The sequence below is a fragment of the Vitis vinifera genome, chromosome 6, assembly GCF_030704535.1.
Source record: "Vitis vinifera cultivar Pinot Noir 40024 chromosome 6, ASM3070453v1".
NCBI lineage: Eukaryota > Viridiplantae > Streptophyta > Magnoliopsida > Vitales > Vitaceae > Vitis > Vitis vinifera.
In genome coordinates this window covers 16874430-16901919 of record NC_081810.1, presented here as the reverse complement: position 1 = coordinate 16901919, position 27490 = coordinate 16874430, and the positions used below count along the sequence as shown (strand labels likewise).

At 37.7% G+C, this 27490-nt stretch overlaps 1 protein-coding gene across 2 annotated transcripts; it reads left to right on the top strand.

The window, feature by feature from the left end:
- Window positions 1–281: 281 nt before the first annotated feature.
- On the top strand, window positions 282–24644 carry LOC100263383 (cyclin-dependent kinase C-2). 2 transcript variants are annotated; one of them, XM_010653295.3, is made up of 13 exons: window positions 282–457; window positions 683–815; window positions 4780–4861; window positions 4971–5061; window positions 5185–5214; window positions 5409–5518; window positions 5623–5695; window positions 5778–5898; window positions 6002–6119; window positions 22856–22995; window positions 23148–23205; window positions 23508–23578; window positions 23714–24644. In XM_010653295.3, exons 2-13 carry the CDS (start codon window positions 706–708, stop codon window positions 24261–24263), a joined length of 1554 nt encoding a protein of 517 aa, XP_010651597.1. In that variant the 5' UTR covers window positions 282–457; window positions 683–705; the 3' UTR covers window positions 24264–24644. The 2 variants fall into 2 exon arrangements, with proteins under 2 accessions (XP_010651597.1, XP_002272429.1); XM_002272393.4 differs by having other exon boundaries at window positions 307–509.
- Window positions 24645–27490: the final 2846 nt, after the last annotated feature.

Below are 27490 nucleotides of genomic sequence, written 5' to 3'. Positions count from 1 at the left end.
CAACACCCATCTCCTCGCCAAAAATCTCTAAAACAACAAATGAAATAATTGATTAAAAAAGATGAAATACTCTTATATTTCTGAATTGATCTCATTTTATATTTTGATTTGAAGAATAATTAATTTTTGATATAAATTTTATTGATTATTTTAAGTATTTACAATATGTAAAAAAAAGAGATTATTTTTATAAGAAAATAATAAAAGTATTTTTATAAAAAAAGAAAAAAAAAAAAGTTAGGTTTCCAAAATTGAATTTCGAGGGACCTTTTTAATCTAATAACCCAAAACAAATCCCCGCTTTTTAAGTCTCATGCTCCACTCCGGTTACTATTCATGTCCCTTTTCCTTTTATCAATTCTGCTGTGACTGCGCTTTCATTTTCCAACCAACCTTCCTTCACTTTCTCTCTTAGCTCTAAACCCTTCTCCATCCTTCTCCCACACAATTCCCCCTGGTAAATTACCCTCTTTTCCCCCTCTTCTTCCATAAACCCTAGTTTTATTTAGGTGATTTTCTCTCTTTCCAAACAGAAAGCGAGGATATTGTTGGCTTTTTTGGTTTGAGTTTGATCTGATCGTTTAGGGTTTTGTGATTCTTTTTGATTTTTTTATTCGGAATTTTGTTGAATTTTGTTTTCTTGGTGAAATGATATGTGGTTTTTGTGGTGTTGGTTGTGTAGCAAGGAAGGGTCAGGGAGGAACAATGGCTATAGCAGCCCCTGGGCAGCTTAATATTAGCGAGTCTCCATCTTGGGGGTCCAGAAGTGTGGATTGTTTTGAGAAATTGGAACAGATTGGTGAAGGCACATATGGGTGAGTTCCCATTCGTCAATTTCAATAGTTTCACCATCTATTTCATTTTGAACTGTCTTCGGTTGGATTTAATTTTGGTTTTTGGTTTTTGGATTTTGTTATAAGATTATGAATTGCGATTGGGAGTTGTGTCTCCGTAGAATGTGATATGTATAATTTCATGTAAAAGTTTGTGGTTTCTAGTTAAATGTGATGGTTATGTAGTGGAATCATGGTTTAGAACTATTTTGATATTTGAGTAGCTAACTTCAATTGAAGCAGAAAGCCTCTACACCAAGGGCCAATGAATTGGGAAATCCCTATTTCAATCATTTGGGGTGAGTAACAGAATGTTAAGTCATTCTCTCCTTCTCCAATGGGCATTTTTCAAACACCACCAACTTATTTCATTATGTCGAGATATAATTGTTGAATCCATATTGTCTGTTAGAACTCTAAAGGGTGGGATTGGGTCAATTTGGGATTCAAATTGCAAGTATAAGGACTATGTAGACACACGACACTAGTAAATCTGCTTGTTCAGTGCATGTGGTAAGTTCTTGTGGGAAAAAATGGAACCATAAATAGATACTTAGTGTTTTAAAAAAAAATAAAAAAATGTTTATTGCTCCATTGTCTGAGTAATAAACAATAAATTTAGTATTGATCTTTTTAAAACTAAATATGTGCAAGAGCTAGTATATCAAGGAAATGGAAATTTTAAATCAAATAAACTCACATGAGAACTACTAACTCTTTTCATTGGAGTTGGTCCCATTATAAGTTGAATGCCTTTATTTCTGTCTTTATTTGTTGTTCCCCTTTTGGAAACTAAAAGTTCAAATTGAGATGGTGGCTCCTACACTGGATCCAATTCAATATCATCCCTAAATTGTATTGAGGAGAAATAAAATTTCCTCAAATGAAAAAGGCTACCTTGGTATACGTATGATTTCATATCTTATAGCTCTTTTTATTAATATATATCTTCTCATTGCTTACTTATAAAAAAAGAAATAAATAAAAAATTCCTGAATTGTATCAGGGATAGCTGATGGTGAACGAATCACATAGTGAAGTTTAATTGAAAAAAATGATGTTTCTCAAAAATCGTCAAACAAAATGAATATTCGTCTACAGTTCTTAGATACAAAATTAAAAGGAAATTTCCGATTTGTTATTAACTCATCCAGCATAATTTTCATAGTTTCTCTATAATTTTTACTAGCCTTAACCTTTTGACACTCAAAATTCTAAGGGGTTGAATTTGGCTCACAATGCATGAAACCTATATTAATGGACACTTAAAAGTATCCTGTTTTGGAATTCTTTGCATAGGGGACATGTGGTTGGAGATACCTATTGATTGGCTATGTACCCAATAGAGGCATTGCATGGCAGTGGGTTCTCATTCTAATCGAACGCTATGCCCTTGGCTTGTTGGGGTGGTGGACCTTCTGTAAAGGAAAAGGGTGTAACACTTGAGAGTATTTCATGTTTAGATAATCTGAAGGATCATAATTCTGGAGGTCTCCCTCTTTGGACAGAAAAACTATTCGTTTGGTGGGTAGCTATCTTAGAGTGAACTTTGCAGGTGATTCCTGCAATGGAGGGTGGAGCATTATTGGTCCTCTCCACCACATATGCCTTCTTTCAGGGATTGCTTGAAAGGTTTATTCTGGTTCAGACTGCTTCAAAAGGCATCTGATTTGCCTGTGAGTTCAGACTGGAGGTTTGAGGGTTCCTTGCAGATGATTCCAGGTGATGACCGTTTGGTTGTGTTTGTGGACAATGTACACAGTCTGCACATGGAAGTGACATGCAGGGTTTGTATCAAGGAGCTATTTGGATTGCTCTCTTTTGGTGGAGTTTCAAGCTATCCTAGTGAGGGGAGTCCCAGGAATTGGACTCTGAATCTGAGATGGCTTTATTTTGTAATTAGGAGAGTTTTTCTCTATGAGAAACTGAGGATTGGGTAGGAGGGGTCTGGACTTTATCCCTGTAGATATATGTTCAGCTGAAGGGGTGGTGGAGCATTTGTTTAGGCATCAGGCAGGGTTGGAGCTATTAGGGGTGGTTCAAGTATGAAGGAAGAATTCTAGCTCTTGCACCTAAAGTGGTTAAGGCTTTTTCTATTCTGGAGCTTATTGCTTGGAGGTAGAGCAATGAGCAAAAGGTGAATTAACTCAAGTGAAGCAAGAGGATGTCTCAGATTAGGTTCTTAGCAAGGCAAGTTTTTTGATAGATTTTTTTATTTAATGTTTTGAAGGTGTTAAGGAAGAAGGATTGAGTCTTTTGAAGCCCCATAAAAAAAACTGACGGGGTTTGCAAGAAAGGAGTAACTTGAAGAAGGGAAACATTAGATAATGTTGAAATACATAAGCAGAAAGAAATTTTAAACCACTTCATTGACAACTTTCTAATAAAAAATGAGAGAGCATTTCATTTTAAAGATGAACAAATAAAGAGACAGGCTATCCTTGAACAAGGCTCAAAGGAAGGTGCACAACACAGATAAAGGAGAAAGAAACACTACCAGCAGCTACAAACCCCTCAAGAACCCTTATAATGCTCCAAGCAGACTGCTCATTTCATGGCTAAGAAGTCTGTTTCCTCCCTTTCATATTTAGTCACTAAACTGATGACCGAGATCCACCTCAAACTTTTTAATGAGGTTCACTATCTCCCTTGGGAAATGGACATACAGGGCTTCCTGCCTGTGATTGCCCATTGTTGTCTATCCATTCTGTAATTGGGGAAGAATGACCCTCTATGAGCACTGTTACAAAAGTCTGGAGTGATAGTCTTTCTGGGGCCTTCAAGGTGTGGTAAAACCTCAGTCTTAACTTCATTCTCCTCTCAACTGACTTAGAATAAGCAGAACCTGAGCAACTCATTCTTAGAGATGTAGTTTGCTCCCCATTTCCCAGTTGCACAACCGTTTCCATCAAGGCTGCCTATCCTCCTATTAAAGCATGCCTCCTTTGCGATCCCTTTCAAAATTAGCTCCACCTGGCTATACTTATGCAAAAAAAGTTCTGACATTTCTCTCCTTCCAACTGACCTTGATCAAGGCAGAAAGCATGTGAAAAGTGCTTGAAGGGCCACAAGAAATATGAAAAGAATTTTATTAATAGTTATTAGAAGTTAAAGAATTTTACTATTAGAGCTGATAGTGACCAGAACTCTTGCTGCTAAACAATAAGTGAAACAAATGTAAAAAGGATTTCCCTTGTCCTTTTTTAGATTCCTGCTGGTTTCCGCTGTATACGTTTTGTGTACTTTGGCATTTTATTTGTACTATTTCTTTTTACCTATCAAAAAAAAAAAAAAAAGGTGTAAAAAGGAGAGGAGGAAAGTATATGGAACATGATTTGATGCTGTGGGGATGGATATTACTCTCAGTGATTGAGTTGAAGTCACATACTGGATAGAATGATGGAAGACTGAGTTGGGAGAAGGCTTGATTGAGTTGATTTAAGTAACTTGAAAATTTTATTTTATGTTTCCCTGAGTCTCTCTCCCCCCCTCCTTCAGAAAAAAAAAAAAAGAAACGAAAAAAAGAAAAGAAAAGTAGTGTAAAAGGAGAGGAGGAAAGTATATGGAACATGATTTGATGCTGTGTGGAAGGATATTACTGTCAGTGATTGAGTTGGAAGTCACAGACGGGATTGAATGGTGAAAGACCAAGTTGGGAGAAGGCTTGATTGAGTTGATTTAAGTAACTTGAAAATTTTATTTTATGTTTCACTGAGTCTCTCTCTCTCTCCCCCCCAGTTTGTAATTTATTTATCTGCATTATTTTTCTTAGTGAACATTGCTTTCCATTAGGCAAATGTTTAGAACAATTAAAGATATGGCCATGGGGGTTACCTTCTAAACATGTTTATTTGGGTTCAAAAGAACTCTGGTTTCTTGAATTTGTTCCCTTTAAGTTTGTGATGTTATCCGCAGGAACTTGATTGTTTCATCTGTGTATATGCAGTCAAGTGTACATGGCTAGAGAAATCAAAACAGGGGAAATTGTTGCTTTGAAGAAAATACGAATGGACAATGAAAGAGAGGGGGTATAATTTTTAAACACTTAGATATAAATGACTATAAATTTTGTTGGCATGTTTTTATATTATAGAGATTCAAACTTCTCTTCTGAAATGTATTTTGATTTTTCATCAGTTCCCTATAACCGCCATTCGTGAAATTAAAATTCTAAAGAAGTTGCATCATGAAAATGTGATCAAGTTGAAAGAGATTGTAACTTCTCCAGGTATGTTTTGAATCTTCAGAGTCACTTCTATCTCTATGTTTTTCCAGTGATTCTTTGTTCTGTAAACTGCTCTTCTGTCTATCTAGTTTAGTTAGATATTAAAGTTTTGGGATTGTTCACCAGGTCCTGAGAAGGATGACCAAGGGAGGCCAGGCAAGTACTTTATTGTCATGTGCTATGTTAGCCAATCATGATGTTAGTGCATTGCATGCTTTCCTATGTTGGTTCACTTATCACGTGAGGATATTTTCATGAACTTAAAAAGTTACATAAATATTGCCGCATAAGCTGGTCCTTACTAGAGTACCAAGAATTTCTGATATCAACTTCATTACTTGGGGTTGCAGATGGTAATAAGTACAAAGGAGGCATCTACATGGTTTTTGAATACATGGACCATGATTTGACTGGTCTTGCTGATCGTCCTGGGATGAGATTTTCAGTCCCTCAGATAAAGGTATCACAAATAACCTGAAAAATTTCTTTCAGATAATTAATGATGATGCTTGATCTCTCTCTCTCCCTTCCTCCTCCCCCTCTTCCTCATCCTGCTGCTTCCAGTGTTATATGAGGCAGCTTTTGACGGGGCTTCACTACTGTCATGTAAATCAAGTTCTTCATCGGGATATCAAAGGTTATAACTAAGACAAGTTTTTTGTTATTTGATTTTCTTTTTTATTAATGAGGCTAAGCTAAGCTGTTCTATATTTGTACAGGCTCTAATCTTCTAATAGACAATGAGGGAAATTTGAAGCTTGCAGATTTTGGCCTTGCCCGGTCATTTTCAAATGATCACAATGGGAATCTTACAAATCGTGTTATTACCTTATGGTACAGGTAAGCAGTTAAACTCCCATGGGTAGAGAACTCAGATTTCAGTAGCAGCCTCTTTCTATTCCTTAAGGAGCATTAACTGTTTAACCAATCCCAATTTGAACAGACCGCCAGAGTTGCTGCTTGGGACCACAAGGTATGGTCCAGCTGTTGATATGTGGTCAGTTGGCTGTATCTTTGCAGAACTTCTGCATGGAAAACCTATCTTTCCTGGAAAAGATGAGGTAGGTTGCTCCCTATTGATGTCATTTCTTTTGGTTGGAATAGTTGGTGAGATTCTTTTAATCAAGTGTACTTGAACAAATAATTTAAGGACTGATGGTCATGAACTAGACTATTCACTTTTCTGGATATGCAAACTGTTCTGTTATTAAATTCTGTTGGATGTCACACCATAGAATTAGGTTTCTTCTGGGAAGCTTGAACTCCATGTTCACCCTCTATGACTAAAGGGTATCGAATAATCATTGCCCACTAATATACATGTCCAGATATTGGCCATTTCATGTGGATTTGGAGGAAAAAACAAAAGAAAAATGCATTCTCCTCCAGAGTGCCTGTCTGGATCCTGACAAACACCACAAAGACTACCCAATAGTTTTAGTTCTAAACCCTTCATCTTCTCTCAAGGAAACAATTCTGTTTGTGGCCATTCTAAGACATGTTTCTCAGTTCCTTGTGAGAAAGATGAGTTTCTTTAGACTTTAATACAATTGCTTTTACTGATCAAAGAAAAAATGAGTTTCTTTAGACTGGCCTTGTCTGGCTTTGGGTCTTCTGCAAATTCTCAGTTAGAATTTCTTCTAGAATAGTCTTGTTAGCTATTATTATTGTTGTTGTTTTCTGATTTTGTTCCTTTTATGATCATGAAATTGTAATAAAATCATAAGAAATCATGTTTCAAGTAGGAAAAAGTCAGTCCCAAGGTTATAATTCAAAGTATGGTTCACCTCCTAACAGCTTGTTCAAAAGGACAAAATTGATGGGCTGGAACAATTTTAGTCAATGATTATTGTGAGTAGTATGTACAAAATCAATGCTATTTTTCTCTTAACAGTATTCATCAAATCCTCCTGGACACCATCTCTCACTAACCAATTGCATGTCCCAGAAAAGGAAAAAGAAACCTATTAAAAGGCCATCAGCTAGCTTTTCTATAAAGGTTCTAGGTAGGAAGATCCTTTGTTCGCTTTCTCTTCACCCTCGGGGTGGATATCGTAAGTAGATTGATCCTCAGAGAGGAAGGATCAGCTTTGGTAGGTGTTTTTTTATTTTTATTTTTATTTTTATTTTTTGAGGTTGTGGAAATCATTTAAAGGTGTTTCATCTTCAATCCATTGATATCAATTCTCTTTGGCTTCTGAATAAAAAAATTGACAAAGGGTGTGGTGGCAGTGATCTTATTAGCTGTCATGTGTATGCTTAAGTTTTCAGTTTTTTTTTTTGTATGAGGTGGGGTTGGGTTGGTTTTAGTTCATGTTAGAGCCTTTCTTGAACAGAGTGGTCATGGAGACTCCCTAATGGACAAACTTCTCTTTGTTACTCTGTCATTAAGAGTACATATGGTTTGCATTGTAATGATTGGGATGCTAACCCTGGGGTGAAGACTACTCGTCAAAGCCTTTTGATGATACTGCCAAAGAGTTCAAGCCTTTCCGCCTTGTAGATTCATTGTCGGCAAAGGATCTAAGATCAGATTCTGGGAAGACTCTTGCTTAGGAAGTTTTCCCCTTGTTTAGGAAGTTTTCCCCTTGTTATTCCTCTCCTCATCTTTATGCTCTTTTTAGAAGGAATAACTCCCCAATTTCCTGGTTATACTCCTGCAGCTCCTACCTCTTAGCATTTTGGTTCCCATAAGAATCTCATTGAGTAGTTGATTGCAGATTTGTCATCACTCTTTATGTCCCTTGGAATGTAACTCTATCCTTTGCCCTTGAATAGAGAAATTGGTTGATTGGGGCATTTTTCACTTTAAAATCCTTCTATAGTTCTATCTTTTGCTTTCAAGAAGAATACATGGCCTATTCTCTATCAACCTAACTAATTCAGAGATCCAATGCCTCCCCTAATATCAAAGTATTTGCTTGGCTAGTGACTCATAAGATCTTTTGCAGCATCTATTTGCTAAGGGGGTGTTCAACGGGTGGTTGGCAGAGATATGCTAATTGTAGCCTTTTAGGGATTCAGCAGGGGCTTAGGAGCAAACTTCTTTGGCACCATGCTCCAGTTGGCCAGTCTCTGGATGATCTGGACTAAGAAAAACTTCAGCATGAGCAAGGAGAGGCAGAGCTTGCTTTTCAACAAAGTTTCTTTGAAAGATTTTGGAATTTATTTAAATAATATATTTCTTGTAGCCGGGGTCTCTTGCTTTTTTCCCTTCAAAAATTATATGGAACTCTTGTGTACAGCCCAAATTGAGCTTTTTTGCGTGGGAGGCTTCTTGGGGGAGAGTTCTAACTTTGGATCACTTGCAAAAGAGAGGTTGGGTTATGGCAAATAGATGTTTTCTTTGCCATAAGAGTGAGGAGACAATTGATCACCTTCTTATCCATTGTGAAAAAACGAGGGAAGTATGGATGGTGTTCCTTTCCTTTTTTGGTGTTTCGTGGGTTTTCCCCCGTTCGGTCAAGGAAACCCTTTTAGGGTGGAGGGGGTCTTTTGTGGGAAAGAAAAGGAAGGTGGCGTGGCAATTGGGACCGTTATGCTTGTTTTGGGTCATTTGGAAGGCTAGAAATTCAATTGCATTTGAGAATTGTGAGCTGTCCATTCAAAGGCTGAAAGCATCTTTTGTGTATTTTTTGTGGTCGGAATCCAAATTGTGGATAAAAGATGGTCCTTCGACCTTAATAGATTTTATAGATTGGGTGTGTATGCGTTAAGGGAGAGGTTTTTTTGTTTTGCCTTGTCCTTTGATGTTTGGGCCCTTTTGTAGGGGGGTAAGTCCCTTTATACTGTAATTTGGTGGGTCGCCTCTTTAGCGTCTCTTTGCAATGCAATCTTATACTTATTGATAAATATATATATATATATATATATATATATATATATATATATATATATATATTTCTTGCTTTGTCTTTTTAATTTTTATTTAATTTAAAATTCAATATGCTCATATTTTCATTGGGGAGTAATAAGGAAACTCTTATTTTGGTAAAAATGCTTTAGCAATGTGTTATACTAGGAATCTATTTGTCTTTAACCCCTTTAGTGCCCATTTGGTATGCAGGAATAATAATGAAAATTTATTTATTTATTTTTCTGTCATAAAAATCATTTTCAAATGGTGATTAACACATGTTTTTCCTATGTCTAAATGCATTTGAAAGATCTGAACATACTTCTTTTTCAAGTTTCATTTGAATCTTTGATCTTTAGTTCATTTAAGGAGAATCTAATCATCCTTTGGAATTTATAAGCAATCCTTTTAAAGATTAAGTTTTACTCGAGTTCCAAGAAGCGAAAAGTTTGGAACTACCTTTCTTTGAGGAAGAAGTCCGATTTTCTTTGATGGAAATGAACAGAGATAAAGCCCCAGGCCTGGATGGCTTCATAGTGGCATTTTGGCAATCATGTTGGGACTTTGTGAAGGAGGAGGTCATGGAAATGTTTTAAGGAATTTTATGAACAAAGTTCCTTTATCAAAAACCTAAATACCACTTTTTTGGTGCTAATCCCAAAGAAAGGAGGGACTGAGGATCATAGGGATTTTAGACCTATAAGCTTGTTAGGGGGATTGTATAAATTGTTGGCTGCAAACGAGGTGATTGATTCCTGACAAAAAAGAAAAGAGAAAGGGCTAATCTGTAAACTGGATATTGAAAAAGCTTATGAGAACATCAATTGACATTTTTTAATGAAGGTTATGCAAAAGATGAGTTTTGGGTCAAAGTGGATGGGATGGATGTGGAGATGCATATCAACAGCTAAGTTTTCTGTCTTGGTAAATGGGGTGCCGACAGGGTTTTTTTTGAGCTCCAAGGGACTGCAACAAGGAGACCCTTTATCTTCTTACCTCTTTGTTATGAGAATGGAAGTGATGAGTGTTCTCATAAGGAGGACTGTTGATGGGGGAGAATACGAGGAAAAGAAAGGACCGAAATGAATATATCTCATTTGTTATTTGCTGACGATATAGTTGTTTTCTGTGAGGCAAAGAAAGAACATTTAACTTATTTGAGCTAGACATTGTTTTGGTTTGAAGCTGCGTCAGGCTTAAGAATCAACATGGCTAAAAGTGAAATCCTTCCAGTTGGTGGGGTGGAAGAGTTTGAGGAACTGGCAGTGGAGTTAAGGTGTAGGGTGGGGTCTTTGCCCTCAACTTACTTGGGACTGCCTTTAGGGGCTCCACATAAATCACTTTCTGTGTGGGATGGGGTGGAAGAGAGAGTGCGTAGGAGACTAGCACTTTGGAAAAGACAATATATTTCCAACGTTGGAAGAATCACTCTCATAAAGAGCACAATGGCTAGTATGTCCATCTACCAGATATCTCTATTTCGAATGCCCAAGGTAGTAGCAAGAAGACTAGAAAAATTACAAAGAGATTTTCTATGGGGAGGGAGAAACTTGGAGAGGAAAGCCCACTTAGTTAAATGGGAGGTGGTGTGTACGGATAAGGAGAAGGGTGGTCCATCTACCAGATGTCTCTATTTCGAATGCCCAAGGTAGTAGCAAGAAGACTAGAAAAATTACAAAGAGATTTTCTATGGGGAGGAAGAAACTTGGAGAGGAAAGCCCACTTAGTTAAATGGGAGGTGGTGTGTACGGATAAGGAGAAGGGTGGGCTAGGCATAAGGAAGCTAGCACTTTTGAATAAGGCCTTGCTTGGCAAATGGATATGGAAATTTGCCTTTGAAAAGGAAAACCTTTGGAAGAAGGTGATTTTGGTGAAGTATGGGCAAGAGGCCCTTGGTTGGAGTGGGGGTTTGGAAGGAGATTTTGAAGGAAACAAATTGGTGTTGGGAAAATATAGAGTTCACAGTTGGTAATGGTACTAAAATTAGATTTTGGACTAATAATTGGTGTGACCTTGTAGTGTTGTCCCAAAGTTTTCCCCAATTATATGCTTTGGCTGTCCATAGGAATGCAACAGTGGATGAAGTTTGGGATCTGAATTTTGGACAGGGAGGATGGAATCTAAGATTCATTAGAGCATTTAATGATTGGGAGCTGGATTTGGTAGGAGACTTGTTAACTGTTTTGAGGGACTACAGGCTAACTTTGGAGAAGGATTCAGTTACTTGGAAGGGTGGGAGAAATGGAAAGTTTGGTGTTAAGGAAGCGTATAGATTGCTGATTACACCTAATGACATTTCTTTCCTGAAGAATTGCATTTGGGTGGCTAGAGTCCCAACCAAAGTTGTTTTTTTTTGCTTGGGAGGCTACGTGGGGGAAGGTTCTTACCCTAGATAGACTCCAAAAAAGAAGGTGACGGCTCCCAAATCGTTGCTATTTGTGTGGTTGTGAAGAAGAAACTGTAAATCATATACTTTTACACTGTAAAGTGGTCAGAGTTCTTTGGGAGATTGTCTTTGTCTTGTTTGGCATTCAGTGGGTTTTTCCATAAACAGTAAAAGAGGTGTTAATTAGATGGAGGGGCTCTTTTGTGGGCAAAAAAGGGAAAAAGATTTGGAAATCTATTATGTTGTGTATTTTTTGGACGGTTTGGAAGGAAAGGAATAGATTAGCTTTTAGGGGGGGTTTTTTAGTAGTACAGAAACTCAAAAATTATTTTGTAACTTGTGGAGTTGGGCTACATTGTATATTGGAGATGAGTCCTCTTCACTTATAGGTTTTTTGGAGTGGTTGGCATCCACTTAAGGGTTGGTGAGGTTTTTTGTTTCAAATTTTGCTCTTAGAGGTATAGGCTTCCTTGTATACATCTTGTATGCTTTGTGGCTGTTTACCTTTTGATAATATACTTCATGTTATTTATAAAAAAAAAAATTAAGTTTTACTTGAGTCAGTTGAGAATGGTTTCTTCAGGTTCTCCAATAAACGGAGAAGTTCTGTGATCTCAAGCTAAGCATGCATCAATTTCTTTCCATTTCTCATCCATTATTGTGTTTGGATCACTACCTAGGAGTGAAGATAAAAATAAAATATTTCATTCCCGTGGAAATCTAAGGCCACTCATATCAGTATTTTTTTTTTTTTTTTGATAGATGAAGATGTATTAATAATAAAAGAGGGTATACATAATGTATGCAAAGCAACCAAAAGACCTAGAAAAGAAGCACGAAGACACAAAAACCAGCAAACGTGCCCTACAAAGAGCTTAACCAATCCACAAATTCTAACATCGACAAAGAATTGTCCCCGATATACAATTTAACCCAAACCTAAAAAAGGTTGAAAAAAGAATTTTTAATTTTTTGGTCTAAGCTTTCACAATTATCGAAGAGTCTCCTACTTTGCTCCCTCCATATGGTCTTTAACACCCATAACGGAACAACCTTCCAAGACTTTTTTCTTTTTTTCCCAACAAAAAAACTGCTCTAGCTTAAGAGAAATCCCCTAATTGAAGAGTACATCACTATTGTACATTGAACAAAGCAAAAACCAACTGCCATAAATTGTGTGCTTTCTTGCAATGGAGGAGAATATGATCACCCGTTTTTTCATCCTCTTTACACATGTAGCATCTATTAGGGATCCTCTAACCCCTCCTTTTGAGCTGATCAAGAGTTAAAATCCTAGCCCATGTAGCTTCCCAAGCAAAGAAGCTAACTCTCATTGGGACCCAAGAATTCCAAACTATATCATGAGTGAAAGGCTTCGCTTGTTTACTAGCCAAAGAGGAGTAGAAAGACTTACTTGAGAAGTTATCATTCTTTAACCCTAACCACACCATAGTATCCTCAAAGCTCGACCTAATGGAGTGGTCATACAATCTTCCAAAAAATGCATCAACCTCCTTTAGCTCCTAGTCATGCAACTGTTTAACAAACCTAGGGCTTCAACTATCATCATCCCAAACGTCAACCACCCAAGCATCTTTTGAAGAGGCTATAGAATAAAGAGCCAGAAATGATTCTCTCAAAGGTGTGTCACCACACTTGTCTATCTAGAACTTCACCATGTTGTCGGATTCAACCCTAAACCCTATTCTGTCCTTGAGCGCCTCCTATCCACCTCCAATTGTCTTCCACACAACCACACTATACTCCTCTATCATATCTTTAGTACACCATCCCCCTTCTTCCTATGCGTACTTTCCTACAATTGCTTGTTTCCAAAGGGGGTTTCTTTCACTCACAAATATTTAGGAGCATTTCCCTAACAGACCCTTATTAAGGATGGATAAGTTTCTAGCCCCTAGCTTCCACTATCCCCCCATTCCATATATCTATCCACCCCTAAGCTCCTCACCAGAAAGTGACAACTACTGCACCTTTGTTTCTTGAAGACAAACAAGGTCGACTAAGTGTGAGTGAATTAGAGACTTGATGAGTTTGCGCTTTCACCTCTCATTGATCCCTTTAGCATTCCAAGATAGGATGCGTAACTCTTCATTGACAAACTTTTGCTAATTTCCAAAACCTTTTTTGTCCTCGCCTGCCACTAGTTGAGTTACTTATAATTAACATGACATTCCAACTTCTGTAATTTCCTTTCAAACTTTGAACCAACAGGAAAACCCTTTTTCTGCCCCTGCCTTGTAACCTTCCATTTCTTTGTAAGTTCTAATCTCCTCAAATGTTGCAAGATCTCCTCTTCAAAACCATCAATTGGAAGCCCCACAAATTTGCTAAAAGAAGCTAGCTTACTAAAACTATCCCTAGTCTTAGCAAGGTTCCTCACCAAATTCCTGCAACACCCTCCTTTACCAAAGGAAAACCCTCTTTCTCCTCCCTTGAACTATCTCCAAAATGATTAGCCTGAAGGTCCACCAATGAGCTATCCTTTAGAATCATTCTAAACGGACCACCCCTTGCAACATCATCCATTGGCAAAGGCCTGTCCCTTTCCTCAGCATACCCCCACCAGATCAACCCCTCGTTTCATCGATCAACAATAACCATCCCCATTGATGGAGAAGAGAAGAAGAAGGAGAAGATGGAGCCTCGCAACCCAAGAGAGAAGAAAAGGGGTTCTTTGTACTTTGAAAACAAAACGATTCTGCCATCAATGCTTTGTCCACTGGAGTGAGGGAGAACCCGCTACACTTCATCGGCGGGGACACTACACTCTCGGAGAGCTCTCCTGCTAGCACCAACCCCCACTTAGGGCACAGGTCTCCCTTAGAAGGGGAAAGAGGGTCTCGATGGGCTTTAAAGCCTTCAAAACTCACTAAGCCCAAAGAGGACTCCTCGTGGGCCAAAGGAGGACCATGAGCCTTTTTGCCACCCACGGCCTAGATGCCCTTTAAAAGGCTTGAAGCTTCTTCTTTGGTAGACTCCACTTTGAGGCCTTAACTGCCTAAGAGGACTAACACAGTCCACCTTGCCAACTTCTAAAGCAACACTTGCTATAGGATGTGCGCTGTCCTCTTCCCCCTTGTACCTTTCTGTCTCTTGCACGTCCAACTGTAGCTTTTCCACAGACAAAGTTAAGGAGGCCTTACTTTCAACAGCTTTCACCCCACCAAAGCGCCATACCTCAACCACTTTTTTCCATTGTCGAGAACCCACAAATCCCACTTTCCCTAGCATGCATGAAGTTCCCATCATCCTCTCCCTTTCTTTTAGCCTTTCAGTACTAGGAATCACTTGATCCACCTAAGGTGGGAGTTCCTACCACAATTGAACTGCAAAACAGGATGCCTTACGACTACCTGTAGATTCCTTGACACCTTTCTCTCGTTTGTCTTGGCCAAAACTTTTGTCCATTGTAGATTCTTCCACCTCGCAATCTCCTCATCCACCCCCAAGAAGCCCCCATAAGCATCACCCACCTGTTTCAAGAAAACTGTCCCAAAGGAACAACAATAGTCCCACTAGCCTTACCCAAGCACTTTTTGCCTGAACATCCTTTTTGAAACAACCAACCTTTGGGTCCCATCTATCAAGCAACAAAGTTTTCGTTTATAAACCCGCTCACCTTCTTGCAGAACCCTATTTGCCTCCCTTGTGTGTTCAAAATCAAATAGAATTAGTGAACCTGCCAACAAGGACAGAGAGGGATTCCCTTTTAATCTCTAGAGCTTCCTAGCCCACTCCTTCAAAAGTGTTAATGATGGGGTCTCATCCGTGGATTCTCACCAACTCCCCACCAAGCACCAACTAAGGTGATGCAACTTGTTGAAGGCATTAACATCCTCAATTTGTAACCACACCAAGTCAACCTTACTCCCTTGAGGCACTCCCACCTCCTTAATTAGAGAAGCATCTTTCGTAGTCCCCATAGAGTGTTTCATCTGAACAAGGAGAGCCATAGATTGTTCTAGCTGAGACTTCGCCTTGCAACTTCTCAACTTTTGAGCTAGAACTAACCACCCTCCCAGCAATCCCTTACCTTCAGGGAAGATCAAGACAAACCTTTTTGCTTCCACTGAAAATCTGGACACAAAAGAAACCTTCCTGCCTCATTACTACGTAGTTGAAGCTTATAGCTTCTACTTCCCTCTAGCTAAGAATTGCTGAAGACATTCAATTTCGTTTTTTGACAGCAAGCTTCTACTCCTAGTAACAAAGCTAAACATCTTTCTCCAAATTAAATCCACATCAAAAACTTCTTCCCCTCTCAATTATAACCCCTGAAATCTTTCCTTTGAAGAAATCACCAAAATCTTAAAGGATTTTGATTCAATCCCAAACCAAACTCTGCCTCTAGACATCACAACTCTTCTTCATCTCTTAGGAGTTACTCATCATTAGTTTAGTCAACTAATCTAAATATGCAGAAAATATACATAAAATCAAGAATAAATCAAATAAACTCCATGAAATTAGGAATAATTATTGGATTCCAACACTCCCCTTCAAGCTGGTTCAAAGATATCTTCCATCCCAAGTTTGCTAACCATAGAGTTGAATGTAGGATTCTGAACTCCCTTTGCGAAGATGACAACTAGTTGTAGTTTGGATGCAACAAACGAAGTGAAAATCAGTCTACTAGCAATCTTTTCTTTAATGAAATGTCTATCAATCTTAACATGTTTAGTTCTATCATGTTGTACTGGGTTGTGAGCAATGCTGATTGTAGCCTTGTTATCACAATACAATCTCATAGGATTCATAAGATTAACTTGTAGTTCCCTCAATAAACCTTTTAGCCACATGCCAAGGGCCATGGCTTGAAACTTTGCTTCAGCACTAGACCAAGCAACTACATGTTGCTTTTTACTTCTCCAAGTAACCAAGTTACCGCCCACAAAAATACAGTACCGTGAAGTAGATCTCCTATCAATAATAGAACCTGCCCAATCTACATCTGTGTAAGCCTCAACTCTAAAGTAATTGTTCTTTGAGAACAATAAACCTTTTCTTGGAGTTGGGTTTAGGTACCTCAAGATTGCATCCACATGACATTCTAAGGGAGAGTGCATAAACTGACTTACCATGCTAACAATATATGCTATATCTGGTCTTGTGTGGGATAAATAAATCAATCTCCCAACAAGTGTTTGATATCTCCCTTTGTCAATTGGTATTCCTTTAGTGATGGCGCCTAATTGATGATTTTGATCAATAGGTGTATCCACAGGTTTGCATCCTAGATTTCATTTAGCAAATCAAGGATATACTTCCTTTGAGTAATATAAATTCCCCTTTTTGATCTTGCCACTTTATCGCCAAGAAAATATCTTATATTTCCAAGATCTTTGATTTCAAATTCATTTGCCAACTTTCCCTTAAGGTTCTGCATCTCTTCTACATCATTTCCAATGACAATTATGTCATCTACGTAAACAATAAGTGTAGTAATCTTCTTTTCAGGTGATTACTTGATGAAAAGAGTATGATCTCCTTAACTTTGGTGATAGCCAAATTTGAGCAGAGACTTAGCAAATCTCTCAAACCATGCTCAAGGGGATTGCTTCAAACCATACAATGATTTCTTCAATCTATAAACCTTTCCATTGCTGAATTTTCCTTCAAAACCAGGAGGCAAATCCATAAATATTTCTTCTTCCAAGTTCCCATGCAAAAAAACAATTTTTTTTTACATCAAATTGTCGAGTGGCTAATCAACATTTGCTGCTAAGGATAAAAGAACTCTAATGGAATTCATCTTTGCCACAAGTTCAAAAGTTTCTTGGTAGTCAATTTCATAGGTTTGTGTGTATCCTTTTGCTACTAACTTAGTTTTATACCTTTCGATTGAACCATCATCTTTGTATTTTATAGTGAATACCCACTTGCATCCCACTTATTTTTTTCCTTTGGGAAAATCAACAATATTCCATGTTTCACTTTTATACAAGGCTTTCATCTCCTCATTTATAGCCTCTTTCCACCTAGGATCACTTAGAGAGCCTTTTGTACATTTTTAGGAACTGAATCCAAGGACAAATGAGTGATAAAGGCCTATATTGGTGGCAAAGTCTATGATAGGACAGAAAGTTTGACAAAGGATGTTTAGTACAACTTTTAACACCTTTGCGAATAGCTATAGGAATATCAAGATTGGTGTCAAAACCATGATTAAGAAGAGAGGGATTAGAAGGATTAGATGTACCTAATTCTAGAGTTGATGAGTGGTCGTGTGTAAGAGAGATTGGGTCTTGCTCTTACATTGGTAGCCTTGGCCTCCTAGAGTAAACCATCAAGTTTGAATCAACATTTTCTGCTACTGTTGGTTTTATGATGTCGGTTTCTTTTCCTGCTGCTGGTTGTATGTTGTTTACCTCTTCTACATCACTATGTTCAGTAGCATGACTTCAATGGGTAAATGAAGCATCCAAGACTGATCTTCTTGCAATATTTTCTCCCCTCGAAGATTAGATTTCTGGTAATAGGGTTGGTTTTCAAAAAAACTTACATCCATGGAAACAAATTTCCTTTGTGTAGGTGGATTATAGCACTTATACCCTTTTTATGTGGGGGAATAGCCCTAAAAAATACACTTAGTGGCTTTAGGATCAAGTTTGGATCTATTTTTGTTTGGGATATGGACAAATATAATACAACCAAAGACTTCGGGTGGAAGGGAACCAAGGCAATTTATGTGAGGTAGGTGTTGTTTTAGGATGTTTATTGGAGTCTTGGAGTTTAGGCTTTTTGTGGGCATCCTATTGATAAGGTAGGTAGCTATGAGCATCACATCTCCCCAAAAAAACTCAGGAACATTTCTAGCAAACATTAGGGCTCTAGCTACCTCCAACAAATGTCTATTTTTCCTTTTGGCTACCCCATTTTGTTAAGGAGTACCTACACAAGAGGTTTGAGGAATAATCCCATTCTCCAAGAAATAATTTCCAAGGATTTGGTTTAAATCATGGTTTTAAAAACCGGACTGGACCGGCCGGTCCGACCGGTTTGACCGTTGGCCGGTCACCAATCCGGTCCGGTTCGGCCATTTGAGCCAGGAGCCTTAAAACCGGCGTTGGATCGCCGAAACCGTAGTTAGACCGATGAATCGGATGACCCAGCCGGTTTCGGGTGAACCGAACAGTTCTCCTCCCCCATCCAACGCTTCATCAGCCCGCTTCAGCGCCGCCGCCACCACCATACAACCATCCTTCTTCTCAACCCCTTGAAATGCCCCGACCCAGATTTTTTCCTGTTTTTGGTGCCAAAACCCTTCCTTCTTCCTCGCCCTTCCCCACCCAGATTTTTTCCCTTTCCATTTCCGGTGCCCCGCAACCCTTCCTTCTTCCCAGTCGCGACGTCCCCACCTAGGTTTTTTCCATTTTCCGGTGCCCCCCAAAACCCTTCCTTCTTCCTCGCCCTTCGGTGCCAAAACCCTTCTTTCTACCTCTCTCTTCCCTACCCATCCTTCTACCTCTCCCTTCCCTACCCAGATTTTTTCCCTTTCCTTTCCGGTGCTCCCACCCAGATTTTTGACATTTTCCGGTGCCTCAAAACCCTTCCTTTTTGGCTGCCCAAATTTTTGACATTTTTTATTTTCCTTTTTGACATTTTCCTACCTTTTTGGTCGTCCATTCCAATTTTTTATTTTTTATTTTTTTTACTCCATCAACATTATTATTTATTTTATTTTATATTTATTATTTTTTTACTTCATGATTTTTAAAACTTGTGATTTTAATTTAAATGAATGAAAATAATTAATATTATAATTTTAAATAAATTTATGATTATAAAATAAGTTTTTGATTTAAAATTTCAAAATTTAAATTTAAATTCTGATTTTAATTCAAATTTCTAATTTGAAACTAATTTTATAATTTTTTAAATAAAAATTTAATTTTTAAATAATATATAAATTATTATTATTTTATTTTTGAAAATTTAATAATATATAAATTATATATTTATGACGTCATCGGTTCGATCGCGGTTCGACCGCCGGTCCGACCAATGAACCGTGAACCGGTAACTTTTCAGGTTCAATGGCCGGTTCAGTTCTGAAAACATTGGTTTAAATACTCCCTTCCATTATCTGACCTCACAATTTGCAATTTTGCATTAAACTGGGTTCGGATCATTTGATGGAACTGTTTAAGGGTGAGGCTAGTATTTGTTTTTTCTTTTAGGAGATAGATCCATGTGGTTCGAGTACAATCATCAATAAAACTTATGAACCATTTTGCTCCTAAATGACAAGGAACTTGTGAAGGACCCTAAACATCAGTGTGGATGAGAGAAAAGGGAATTTCACTTCTTTTATTACCCAAAGGATAAGAAATACGGTGATTTTTTGAGAACTCACAAACTTTGCATTGGAATTTAGAAGGATCCAAGTTGATACACAATTTAGGGTACAAGGTTTTCAAAAAGACAAAACTTGGATGCCCTAATCTTTCATGTATTAACCAGAGTTCTCTTTCTTTTTCTATATTTCCTTTTATTTGATGAACTTGAATCTTTCCTTGCTCCTCTGTAACCAAGTAATAGAGACCCTCTCTCTCTTTAGCACTACCAATCACCTTCCCCGTAGTTAGGTCCTGAAACACACAATGAGTGGGAAGGAAAGTTACAAAACAATTTTGAAATTTTCTTAATTTACTGATGGACAATAAGTTATAGGACGTATTTGGGACATGCAAAACAGATGAAAGAGTGATATTGGGATATTGGGAGTGACTAAAACATTGCCTTTACCACTAATAGGAGTCAAAGATCCATTAGCAACCTGTACTTTTTGGTTACTAGAACATGGAATGTAGGATAGAAAAACATTAGACTCTTTAGTTATGTGATTAGTTGCCCCTGAATCAATAATCCAAGTTTTAGAATGAAGAATAGTAGAAGTACCAAGGGCTGTTTTAAAAGTACCTGATTGTGCAAAAGCGCAAGAAGTGGAGGAAGAGGAAATTGTGCAAAGCCGCAAGAAGTGGAGGAAGAGGAAACCTCAGATTTTCCCACAACAGGAGATCTAGTTGTTCTTTTGTGAAAGGGACTCTTTGAGGTTGATGTTGAACTTGGTGTCTTTGTCGTTTCTAAATTGTGTGTTACCGTGGCTGTCCTTAGCCCTTGATTGTGGCTTTCCATCCAATTTCCAGCCCATCTCTCTAGTGTATCTTTGCTTATTGTAATGGTGGCAATTGAAGGTTGTGAATATGATAGGCAAGGCTTGGCAGTGAAGGCCAAGAAGAAGAAAAAACTACCAGAAACCTTTTTTCAGTTCTGATACCAAGTTGGAAAATAAAATCTTCTTCTTATTTCTTTGAAAAATTAGTACAAATATATATACAACTTTCAAACTTGTACAATAAATGGAAATAGAATAAGACAACTGGCCTATTCCTAAAAATCCTCTAAATTACAACTTCCTTAATTTATATAGTCAACTAATCTAAATATGCAGAAAATATACACAAAATCAAGAATAAATCAAATAAACTCCATGAAATCAGAAATAAGTATTGGATTCCAACAACTTAATGAGTCACTAATTTTAGGAAATAAATCAGGAAGTAAATCAAGTCAACTGTACAGAAAAAGAAACAAGTTCCAATCAAATCCCAGCCTACTTAGGCTTTATAATCCGACAATTATTGTACCAATTTTCCAACACTCCCCTTCAACCTAGTGAGTAAATGTTCTTTATTCTTTGCTTGTTTGTGATAAATTGAAATGATTGAGCAACAAGTCCATTGGTCAGTACATTGGCCAACTGTCTTTCTAAGGATATATTTTGTGGGGGTGGAATGCATACCAACCCTATCCAACTTTCTCCTTGATGAAATGATAATCAAATTTAATGCGCTTGGTTCGGTCATTTTGAAATGGATTGTGGGCTATATTGATATTTGACTTGTTATCACAGTAGAGTGTCTTAGAACATTTCCAACTTATTTTAAGCTCACTAAGAAGAATTTTTATCCAGAGAAGCTCACATAGTCTATGTCCCATGGCTTGAAATTCTACTTCAACACTGGACCTAGCAAAATGAATATGTACTCACTATGTTGCACATTATCTGGGACTCATGTTGTAGACCTAAGAAGGGAAAGAATCATTTTCCAATAGATTCCTGCCAGACAGTGATCATAATCAAGCACATCTTTATCATGAATGCATCTTCAAATTCCCCAAATCTATAAATAATGCCACATTCTTTAGTGGACACATAAAATAAGCTAGAGGAATTGAAGATCATTTGCAAGTATAGTATGAGTTTTGTGATCTTTATAGAATTGTGCTTCCTTTCTGTTTCTTCTTTTCTTCCTATGGGTTTTATGATTCTTGTGCTTGTTGATCAGTGTAACATTTTTAATTTATATTTCATGTCTGTCAAAATATGGAAATCTGAGTATTTATAAAGTAGATGTTGGCTTAAGGCTTCCTGACAAGAAACTAATTCTCTTGTATGTGTATATGTTTGTGTATTTTTAGTCTCCACATTGTTTTTGAGGTTTTATGCTGCAATAAATTCTCTTTTTCTATTTTGACTTTTATACTACATATATAATTTTTTTTTTTTTTTTAATTCTTGTGTATGTGTTTTTCACATAACTGGAAAACTGTATGAGGGGTCTTTTATGCTATTGACTATAATATTGAGTTTGGCTATTGAAATAACTAGTGCTTCAATGTGGCAAACTGCAGTTGAGAGAAAACCTTAACTGTGCAGGTTTTCATTATGGTTCTTGTAATAATAATGATAATGATAGTAATAATAGTGTGCATTTTTGCTAAACCAAAATCATGGAAAAATAATAATGGAAAAACCTGTAAATTAGTATGCATTTTTGCTAAAGCACAAATTTTTTATCATTTTATTGAACCTGTAAATTAGTGTGCATTCTTATTTGCTAAACCACAGATTAAACTTACAAGTTTTTTATCATTTTATTGATTCGCCATCATGCTAAAACCTGCAATTAATGTATACATTTATTTGCTATGCCAGAGATATAATTAAAACCTCTAAAAATCATGGAAAAAGCTGTAAATTAGTGTGCATTCTTATTTGCTAAACCACAGATTAAACTTTCAAGTTTTTTTATCATTTTATAGATTCACCATCATGGTAAAACCTGCAAATTAATGTATACATTTATTTGCTAAGCTAGAGATATAATTAAAACCTGTAAATTAGGGTGCATACTTATTTGCTAAACTGCAGATTAAACTTACAAGTTTTTCATCATTTTATTGACTTGCCATCATGGTAAAACCTGCAAATTAATGTATACATTTATTGTGTATACATTAATTTGCTTGGTAGAGACATAAAACAATAATTTTGTCAACAATCTACTGATTTTCCTGTAGATATATGGTTCATAGAAAATTGCACCTATATTTTAGTATGAATAAATAGATGTAAGAGATAGAATTCACTATTACTTTTCTTTAGTTCCTGTTCCTTTGATCCTTATTGCAATATGCTTCTCATACGACACTAAGGATAATGTTATTTCTCCTTGTATTGATTGTAGCCTGAACAATTAAATAAGATCTTTGAGCTTTGTGGAGCTCCAGATGAAGTCAACTGGCCTGGGGTTTCCAAGATTCCTTGGTATAGCAATTTCAAGCCAACAAGGCCAATGAAGAGACGTCTTAGGGAGGTTTTTAGACAGTAAGTAAATCAACGTATGGTGCTCATATATATTGTAACACCCTTGATGAGTTGTAATATAATTTAGCACAAGGTCACAGCTAAATTTTAGTCCCTTCAATCTGTATGCTTACTCTCCCCATCTTCTTTTTATTTATTTTTGGGCATAATAGCTTTGATCGGCATGCTTTGGAGTTATTGGAGAGGATGCTGACTCTTGATCCATCTCAGGTATCACATTAAAGGCTACGTGTCTCTTCATTTTTCTACTTTTCGATTTGATTAGCCCACATGAAGTTTTTGCTTCTTTGCCCACATGAAGTTTTTGCTTCTTTGCCTACTAGCATTTTTGGCTTCCAAATTTCTTCCTGGATTCTGTATTCTAATTGTCATTTTAGTATCTGTCAATGAGAATGATTCAACAGGAGTATTATTTGTTTAAAGGAGTTGATTTTAGCATATATACACACTTATATTTCTCTTTCTCCCTCTCTAATATCCTATGTCCCTTTTTTTAAAATTACAAAATGTAGAGAATATCTGCCAAGGATGCACTTGATGCTGAGTATTTCTGGACTGACCCTTTGCCTTGTGATCCCAAGAGGTTTGATTTCCATGGTTGCCACAATTTTCTTTTCCTGTTTGTTTTTCTAAACTATTCAGTTTAAATAATTACTGATTCTTAATATTCTTCCATTTTAATTATATCATTAACTACAGCTACTTTTCCTTGGATCAGTTTACCAAAATATGAATCTTCCCATGAGTTCCAGACAAAGAAGAAGCGCCAGCAACAACGTCAACATGATGAGACAGCGAAACGTCAGAAGCTTCAGCATCCACAACAGCATGCCCGTCTTCCACCCATTCAGCAGTCCGGGCAAGTACATGCACAGATGCGGGCAGGACCTAACCAGCCCATGCATGGTGGTTCTCAACCCCCAGTGGCTGCAGGGCCCAGCCACCATTATGGGAAGCCCCGTGGACCCTCTGGAGGGCCAAGCAGGTACCCTCAGAGTGGAAACCCCAGCGGAGGATACAATCACCCAAACCGTGGAGGTCAAGGTGGTGGTGGTGGTTACGGCAATGGACCATTTCCACCTCAAGGGAGGGGTCCACCATATGCCTCAAGCGGAATGCCTGGTGCAGGTCCTCGAGGAGGTGGCAGTGGTTATGGAGTTGGTGCTCCAAATTATCCTCAAGGTGGTCCATACAGTGGTTCAGGTGCTGGTCGCGGCTCAAACATGATGGGTGGGAACCGCAATCAAAATTATGGTTGGCAACAATAATGCATTGATGATGATGAGCAGTCTGTTTTCTAGAATCTACTGAAATGAATTATAGAAGAAAAAGAGAATCGACTTGGTGCCTAGTACCTTTTTTTTTTTTAAATCTCTATTGGCCACAAGGGACTAGAAAAACATATGTACAATACATTATTTTTTTAGGTGGTTGCTCTACCATTTGAAAAACAGGGGAGCTGCAAAATCTGAGGTTATACATTTCAGTATGTTGTATTTTTTATGTAAGCTATGTCTAAGAGGAATGACATGGACCTGTCTGCTTAAGTAATAGTTGTGTTCTCTAAGACAAGTTTGTGCTTGTTGGTTCAATTATCTTGGAAACTTGTTATGGTTTCAGTTTTATTTACGGTTGGATCATCTTATGAAGTACTTTGTGCATTGGTCTGTATCTTGTGAATTTACTCGTTTACTGATAGAAATTATTAGGTTATAATACAAGGTGCCCTGACTTTGCCACATTGGTTCGGAATGGCTAATATTTGGTTTATGCTGTGACCTAGAAATCTTTTTTCTGTGCAGGTGGCTGTTCAGGGATGAGCAAGTTCATCAGTCACTAGCTCTTTTATGAGGTGGAAAGCCAAGGCTTCAGAAAGGCATTGAGAAAGCTCTCTAGATATTGTTTTTGATATGGATCAACACACCCAGGTGGAAACTAAAAATATAATACTTAAGATTCTTATCTTCAGCTTCTAGGTGAAGTTTGTGGCTTTTACTTGATGGTTATAAACTATGAAATCAGGATGTTTATGTAAACATCAGAATCGACTTTCATTTTGATTCCATCAATTTCTGTCTAAAGGCGTGGGTCTCAACTTTAATCGAATAGCAAATGAATCATAAATTTCCATTTCTGTTTGTGTTGTTTTGTCTCTCTTTTTAATTTGTTTATTGATGTCATTGTATGTGTGCCACTTGGTATTGGTTTCATGCAAACAGATGCAATTTTACTCATCATTTTATAGTGTAAAATCATTGGGCTGTCCATGGCATTTTTACTACTCTTCACAACTCTTCAGGTGTTGATCAACGGATAGCCCAGTGGAGATGATCACTAGCTTGCTTTCATTCTCTTCAAGAATGCGTACTTCAACCCCTTTGGCAAGGGTTTTTCTTTCCTTTTTTTTTTTTCCAGGTTTCTTGTTAATATTCTCAACATTTTCAACAACCCAAATTAATATACTTTCGAACATAGCTCAACAAAATTCCATTTTAGGAGCTAATTTCCATGTTGGTAGAGTCGTTAGGGGACTTCAAGTCAAGGAATGCAAACTGGCCTACTACATAATAAAGTAGTAAACATTGTATGATGCAGCAACAAAGGCCACTTGAGAGCTTGAATCGTAAGGCATGAAGGTGTTGAAGGCGTTGTTCTTGGTATAGCAATTTAGCTCAAAGTTCATCAAATGACTCATCAATACCCCCCAACTCAGCATATTGTCATAGGATGCTTCAAATGAGCCTCCCTAGGGCTTTATATAGAGCCTAGGAAGTTTTTGGAGACTTTTACATTTAGCCATTAGTGGGAAGAGTGTGGAAGGTTCTAGAGATGCCTAGAGTCCACACATCTCTACACTATGGTGGAAGATATGAGAGGAGTCCAAGGCTTTCTAGAGAATTCTAGAGATCTCTTATATATTCTTGTACAAGCGTACATAAAATTGTGTAGGAAGTTCTAGATTATTCTTGAGTTGTAAGGAACCCTCCAAGGTTCCAGAGAGTTCCATTGGTGCCTATAAATAGGTAAGTGTCTCATTTGGTCAAGGCACTAAGCAAGTGAGTTCCAAAGCACTTGTAAAGCTTCCTTTGAGCAATAAAACTTCCATTCTTTAAGTGTTGCCTACTATGCCCTCTAAAGCTTCTGAGTCAGGTGCATCTTAGCCTAACAAACTAAGCACCGAGAGTAAGACTGACTTAGCAAGATCAAGTGTCTTTACTTGTTTAAGTGCCGCATGAGCTTAGGAAAAGACTAAGGTAGTGTTTGTTTTTTTACTTAATTCTAAATAGAACCAATGCTTAATAGTGTTAAATATTAAGTTGTTTGTTTTTTTTTTTAGTATTTTATTTCTATTAAGTATTAAAAAGTAAAGAAAAACCAATATGTTATTTTTCTATTTAGAAAAAGCTACATATTTTGACTTTTTCTATTTAGTAAAAAGTTTATAATAAGTTATGAAAAAGTAGAAAAATAAATAACCTAAATTTTGAAAACAAATTGCTTTCAGCAAAAACCAAAAAAACAAACACCACCTAAGTTTGTGACAGTTGGTATCAGAGCGCGACTACGAAGCGGGCATAGTAAAGGAAACATGTCGGGCTCCAATGTGGAGGAGACTAATGAGCAAACCCATGGGAGAGAGAACGAGCCTACTAACACGGGACAGTAGTAAGGGCAAGAAGGATAAATCTCTTGATGCCATAGCCAACATGGAGGCAAGGCTAGCCAAGGTGAAGCTAGCCATGGTAGACACTTGAGAATGAGTGGACTTGATTGAGCAAGGTATGGAGAAGGGCTTAGAGGATCTAAGGAAGTAGATCCAAGACCTTTGTGAGGGGATGCTAAGCTCATAAGTTCAGCTGGTGTCACACGAGGAGTTCATGTCCTTTCAATACAAAGTGATGAACATGTTTGCTAGTATGGAGTCAAGGGTGGAGGCCTTGGCTGCATGCATGGAGGCTCGAGACCAGGAGGTTTGACAAGAGCTAGCCATCTACAAGACTGTCGTATCAGCACAAGTCATGGTCACTTATGGGCTCCAAGGGTGGAGGTGCCCAAGCCACACACATTTAGTGACAAGAGGGATGTTAAGGAGCTGGACAACTTCTTGTGGCACATGGAGCGCTACTTTGAGGCTATCACACTGACAGATGAAGCCACTAAGGTACGCATTGCGACCCTTTACCTCACCGATAATGCCATTCTATGGTGGCGTCAGGGGTTTGCCGATATAGAAAAAAATATGTGCATCATAGACACATGAGATACCTTTAAGCGAGAAATAAAAAAACAATTCTACCTTAAGGATGTGACTTACATAGCAAGGAAAAACATGAAACGTCTCAAGCACACGGGCTCGATCTGTGAGTATGTCAAAGAGTTCTCTACACTTGTGCTTGAGATACCCAACATGTTCAAGAAGGAGCAACTGTTCAACTTCATGGATAACTTGCAAAGCCGAGTCGAGCAAGAGTTGAGGAGACATGGTGTCCAAGAC